This window comes from Eriocheir sinensis, unplaced genomic scaffold (genome assembly GCF_024679095.1).
Source record: "Eriocheir sinensis breed Jianghai 21 unplaced genomic scaffold, ASM2467909v1 Scaffold640, whole genome shotgun sequence".
NCBI lineage: Eukaryota > Metazoa > Arthropoda > Malacostraca > Decapoda > Varunidae > Eriocheir > Eriocheir sinensis.
Window position 1 is genome coordinate 138361 of NW_026111988.1, and position 6640 is coordinate 145000.

Sequence of the window (6640 nt, forward strand, 5' to 3'; positions counted from 1 at the left end):
TCGTTATATCTTGTCTCATACACATAACAGACCATTTTTGTTGGTACCGTTGCACTCAGCAGTGAATGCAGAAGCTTCGATACTCAGGGAAAAACTATTACTAAGCAATAATAAAGAAGTTTTAGCGAGTTGAAGCGGAAATTTTCTTGCGATATCTTTATAACACTGTTTATTTATTATCATTTCCTGTGTAAATATTTAAAGGAATGCTGTTATAAACGATTGCGTTTCATAAAAGAATGTCTCCTGAACGGAATGCAATCATCAAATTATAGTTAGATGATAATATAAGCGGATTACTGATTTATTTATGAGCATGTGTCACTCGCCGGGAAGAGGGAGCAGCGAGGCAGCACGACACAAGGCTGTGTAGGGAGGTGAGGACGGGGGTAAGGAGAGCGCTGATTGGCTGGCGGCCTCTCTCACTCACCGTGTTGAGAGGCAGTGTATAATGGTGTATGTTTATGTTTTATTCGTTATATCTTGTCTCATGTACGTGACAGATAATTTCTGTTGGTACCTTTAGACTCGGCAATGAATGGGTAACTTTCGATACTCAGGAAAAAGATAGCAATAAGCAACTATAAAGAAATTTTGGCGAGTTGAAGTGAAAGCTTTCTTCCGATATCTTTATAACGCTGTTTATTTATCATCATTTCCTGAATAAATATTCAAAGGTATGCTGCTATAAACTATTGCATTTCATTGAGGGATGTCTCCTGAACGCAATACAATTGTCAACTTATAGTTAGAAGGTAATGTAAGTGAATTACAAAATAATTTATGGGAAGGTATGACTCGCGGGAAAGGGCGAGCGGCGGAGTGCGGCCGGCCAGGCGGCAGACTCATGCTGCAGGTGAGGGGGAGGGGAGGCTCAGGCAGTGAAGACAGCACAGCAGTGAGGGGGGAAAGCAGAAAATATATAGGCCGGGTGTCCTGCATGCATTATTTATTATTTTACTTACTTGATTTTACTTATAGATACGATGCATCCTTTGGCACAACATGAAAGTAATGGTGCTAATCTGACGATTATTGACACTGGATTGATAGTTTTTCCTGTGGAACATATAGGTTATATAGCTACATGAAATAAAATCACGCCATGAACACTTTACCCCCCATTTCTTTTCTTAAATGCCTGGACGGTGTGGTATTGTGAGTAAAACAAAAAAATGTGTGTAATATAGCCTACCTTGAACCGTGAAATTAGAAAATGCCTCAAAGCATGTCATGTCCCGCGTTTAGGAAATGCTACTTCTCTCTCTCTCTCTCTCTCTCTCTCTCTCTCTCTCTCTCTCTCTCTCTCTCTCTCTCTCTCTCTCTCTCTCTCTCTCTCTCTCTCTCTCTCTCTCTCTCTCTCTCTCTCTCTCTCTCTCTCTCTCTCTCTCTCTCTCTCTCTCTCTCTCTCTCTCTCAGAAGTAGCATTACTACTACTGCTACTACTACTACCATCATTGCCTTCTCTGGGGCTAGTAGGAGTGTGACTATTGGTTTTAGGAGTGGTGTTAGGCAACTATTTGACACCCCACATGGATAGTTTCTACTTCCCACCTATTGCTACTACTACTACTACTACTACTACTACCATCATTGCCTTCTCTGGGGCTAGTAGGAGTGTGACTATTGGTTTTAGGAGTGGTGTTAGACTAGTATTGGACACCCCACATGGATAGTTTCTGCTACCCCCACCTACTACTACTACTACTACTACTACTATTTGCAGGTCTCGCAAGACCCATCCTGGTGCTGTGGTCCATCTAAGTGACTGCCCTGTGGAACCTGGGAAGGTGGGTGTACTACTACTACTGCTACTACTACTGTTACTACTACTATTTCTCTCTCTCACCCTCTCATTGTTTAGTGCGCTACACTTGGAAAATTATCAATTGATTTATGTTTCTTTATGTGCAGCATTCAATTCTGCATGTTTTCATATATAATACATGATCATTATGTTGAGTTTATGGGTGAAAACTTGTTATATTCAATCCCAGATATGGTGCGGGGCGCTGTTTTGGCCCGGCCGTAGTGAAGGGTTAAATCCCGTGAATTTCTATCCTGACATAAGTCTTTTTGGCTATAAATGTCAGACCACACTCACACTATTTTTCTTTGAGGTCTCTTAACCCTCTCGCGCACCACAAGTTTCCAATAAGTTTGTGTTCCACTCACCCTCAGGCCCGACCAGCCTTGTTTTGCGATACTCCACATTCCCGGACGTATTTTACCCCCACAGATATATCGTACCCCAGTAAATTTGGTATCAGTGGCTTCATAAAGACTTGTACTAGAACATGCACAAATGAAAATAGAGGAAAGTGTATATATGTAAGCAATACAAACTTGTTTCAATGTATAGAGTATTGTACACAGTACGTCCGAGGTACCAACTCTTCCCAACTCGCTGGCTGGAAATTTTGTGGGCCAACTTTTTTAGCCGAATACATGTTTAGAAGCGGAATTTAGCGAGGGTTCTTATGGTGTCCTCAAAATCCTGATACGCCTATTGGTTCCCGAGTTACACCGAGAAAACTATTATTTTCCTCTCCCGTCAGAGTAGGCTAACAAATAGAAATCGCTCCAAGCTCCTCATCTGCGCTCCTTAGAAAGGTTGCCATATGTTACCATTCAGAAACTTATCCCAACAAATGACGCTCCCAAATTTGACGCACTTTCACCAAAAAGTTAATTTTGAATCAATTTTTTAAACATTTATGACGCGTTTCGTGTCATCGTGCGCCAGGACCTTTTACCCTTGATGGCGCAAAATGCTTCATCGTGCGCGAGAGGGTTAAGTTAGTCAAGGTTTTTCGCTCATATCTTTGGTGTTTCTTGAGGGATTTCATTTCCGAAAGTACGGTTTGATGCGCCAAGGTTTTGTTTATATGTGTTTAAAATCCCATGACTTTCTATGCGGACATAACTCTGATAGGCTCAAAAATGTTAGACCGCACTCACATAATTTTTCTTTGATGGCTCTAAAGTTAGTCAAAGTTTTTTGCTGATATCTTTGGTGTTCTTTGAGGGATGTTAATTCTGAAAGTACTGTTAGATGCGCCAATGTTTGGTTTATATATGTACAAAATCTTATGAATTTCTATGTGGACATAAATCTGCTAGGCTCAAAAATGTTAGACCATACTCATACGTTTAGTTTATCAATATTTTTTACTACTACTACTACTACAACTACTACTGAGACCACTAATACTATCACCACACTATTTAGGAGACCCATCAACCCACTAATCGACATCCCACAACCCCTAAAACTACCACCCACCTACTACCACTACCACCACTACTACTACTACTACTACTACTACCACACTTGCAGGTCAGTCTCTTGGCACCACGAGGGGAAGCAGTTCATGTGCTGCCACACGGATGGTTCCCTCACCACCTGGACACTGAAGCAGAATTCCAATAGGCCTACATCACATGTCTTCCCTCATGGTAAGTATAGGCCTATGTGTGTGTGTGTGTGTGTGTGTGTGTGTGTGTGTGTGTGTGTGTGTGTGTGTGTGTGTGTGTGTCTGTCTGTCTGTCTGTCTGTCTCTGTCTGTCTGTCTGTCTCTCTGTGTGTGTGTGTGTGTGTGTGTGTGTGTGTGTGTGTGTGTGTGTGTGTCTCTCTCTCTCTCTCTCTCTCTCTCTCTCTCTCTCTCTCTCTCTCTCTCTCTCTCTCTCTCTCTCTCTCTCTCTCTCTCTCTCTCTCTCTCTCTCTCTCTCTCTCTCTCTCTCTCTCTCTCTCTCTCTCTCTCTCTCTCTCTCTCTCTCTGTGTTCTTGGCTTTAAGATTACTTAAGAGGCAGACCTGAAGCTATTGTTGTTAACGTTGAAAAGTCTTCCACACAACAACAGTCCCGCTGGTGTTCCTCAAGGAAGTGTCTGAGGTCCATTATTGTTTATAATATACATTAACGACATAGCAGATATTTTTTCTGCGTCTAAAACAATATTACTTGCTGATGACGCGACAGTGTACACCTGACGAGCCCAAACTCAGATCAACTTATACCCATTGGTGATAGTGGTTCACAAAACTCTATGAATGGTGCCATGTAACAGACTAGCTATCAATGCTTCCAAAACTCACTACATGTTATTTACACTAAAACGCAATCTAAATCTTCCTCGCTCACAAATAAATAATCAAACACTCTCTAAAACTGATCCACTAAAATTTCTTGGCTCCTTAACTTTTAAGTCTCCTATAAATAATCTTACTTTAAAAATCTCCAGGCACATTGCCCTACTTATCAAGCAAAGGACCTCATGCCACAAGATGTGCTTCAGGCCATTCATTGGGCTCACCTCCACCCACTGTTTACCTGCTGCAATGGTGCCCAACATACTCCACTTATCTCACTCCTTTCAAAGTACAGCTCCAGAAAATACTAAGAAACAGTAACTATCTGGAACATACGAATCCTCTCCTTAAAGAAATGAAAATGTTGAAACTAGACGATGTTAGTAAACTTGGTCTGCGTAGGTACTTTTGTGGATGCAGCCAGGAACAAAATAGAAAGCCTTCCTCCATTTCCTGAGCGGGACACCGCGATGATCTCAGCATCCTCATCATCGACTAACAAAACTCAAGCACTCACTTTCTTACTGAGGGCCTGCTGTATGGAACTCTCTCCCTCTCCAAATTCACGATGCTCCCTCCATCCCCACATTTAAAAGTAGATTTAAAGGTCATATTTCAGCCACCTACTAACCCAATTAACTCTCTACTCATTTAATATGTCTATAATGTCTCTTGTCGTAAAGGTACTTCCCTTATGTAGCAAACTAAATAATAATTTTGTATTAGATTATACATATAGTTATATTTTGTGTGATTATAAATCCCAGCCAGCCATGATGTTACACACACACCTGTTGCCTCCTTGTTGCCTTGTCATGTTTATCTGTATAAGGTTGTCTTGTCATTAGTGTAATATCAGGATACCTAATGTTAAGATACAGACACAAGATGCATCGCCCTTCACCTCCTGCTGCAACACATACTTAATAGCTTGCCCTAAAATGATTACCTTCAAAAAGGCTAACTGCAATTATACATGTCATTTATATACAATATGTAATTTATATACTTTAATGTATTTGTGGTTAGGAATAACTGTTCTCTCTCTCTCTCTCTCTCTCTCTCTCTCTCTCTCTCTCTCTCTCTCTCTCTCTCTCTCTCTCTCTCTCTCTCTCTCTCTCTCTCTCTCTCTCTCTCTCTCTCTCTCTCTCTCTCTCTCTCGGGCCTGATAATCTATATATATATCTATGTAATCTCCTGCTGACTGGTATCTCTGCTGTGTGTTGGACAGAGCTGGGCGCGTTACTGGATATCGGGTAGTCCGGTACCGCTCCTCCGCACCTCGAAACACATATAGTCCGTACCTGTACTTCCGCGCCTAAAATTTTTTCACTCGTTCCGGTACCGCACCTCCGCACCTCCGGTACCGTACCCAAAACTATTAAAGCGCGCCTGAAAAATCTAGTCCGTACCTTAAAAAAAGAAATACAAGGCAATACTGCAGCAGCATTATTATTATCATTATTATTATTATTATTATTACCATTATTTTTGTTATCATTATTGTCATTTTAACGCATAGAATCTCCACCACCTGAAGTAAAGTAACTACTTTTACACTCATCATAATTATCATACCTCAGTACACATGCAACACAGAAAATTCCGGTTAATATCATTCAAAAGAGGAAGAGAAGATATGGGAATAAGGAAAGATATGTTGCTGATTCAGTTTACTATATGTATCTTTCACAAATGACTAGGTATAAAAACCAACACCTTGGGTTCTTGCTATCCGTGCACGTGGTGTTGTCATTGATGACGCACTTCCTTTAAGACGGACGACAAACGGTATATTTTGAACCGGGCCGTAAATCTGAATGAGTGACGTCACTCAAGTGGCGGGAAAACATGCCCTGCAGCACAGACCGCGTAAACGACCGGAAGTATTACTGCAGAGCGCGGACTGTTTGTCGTTTTCATTTTTTTTATCCTTGAAAACCTCAGGTGCGGAGGTACGGACTTAAAATACTGCCGTTCCGCACCTGTTACTTCCGCACTTTTGAAAAACTTTCCGCACTTCGGACCTCCGCACCTCGTTTAAAGGTCCGCAGGTCCGGAGGAGCGGAGGTGCGGACAGAGGTACGGAAGTGCCCAGCTCTGGTGTTGGATTATGTTAAGTTAGGTTGAGAGAGAGAGAGAGAGAGAGAGAGAGAGAGAGAGAGAGAGAGAGAGAGAGAGAGAGATTTTTTATATTGCTTTCCTTTTATTTATTGTGCACTTTGCAATACATGTCAAAAAATACAATCACTTTGCAATACATGTCAAAAAATACAATCACTTTGCAATACATGTCAAAAAATACAATCACTTTGCAATACATGTCAAAAAATACAATCACTTTGCAATACATGTCAAAAAATACAATCACTTTGCAATACATGTCAAAAACTACAATCACTTTGCAATACATGTCAAAAAATACAATCACTTTGCAATACATGTCAAAAAATACAATCACTTTGCAATACATGTCAAAAAATACAATCACTTTGCAATACATGTCAAAAAATACAATCACTTTGCAATACATGTCAAAAAATACAAT

At 40.8% G+C, this 6640-nt stretch overlaps 1 protein-coding gene across 27 annotated transcripts in view; it reads left to right on the forward strand.

Moving 5' to 3' along the window:
- The first annotated feature begins 1726 nt into the window (after positions 1-1726).
- LOC126993598 (endoplasmic reticulum transmembrane helix translocase-like) overlaps positions 1727-6640 on the forward strand; it is a 46178-nt gene continuing 41264 nt past the window's right edge. For 13 of the 27 annotated variants that reach the window (XM_050852769.1, XM_050852757.1, XM_050852762.1 and 10 more), the window contains exon 1: positions 3341-3459. Coding sequence is in view for 7 of the 27 variants with exons in the window: in XM_050852754.1 (XP_050708711.1) it covers positions 3445-3459 (15 nt within the window). In the remaining 20 variants the exon portion in view is untranslated. Of the gene's footprint in view, positions 1791-3340; positions 3460-6640 lie in introns of those variants that run through there. The other 14 variants (XM_050852754.1, XM_050852752.1, XM_050852753.1 and 11 more) reach the window with 9 other exon arrangements.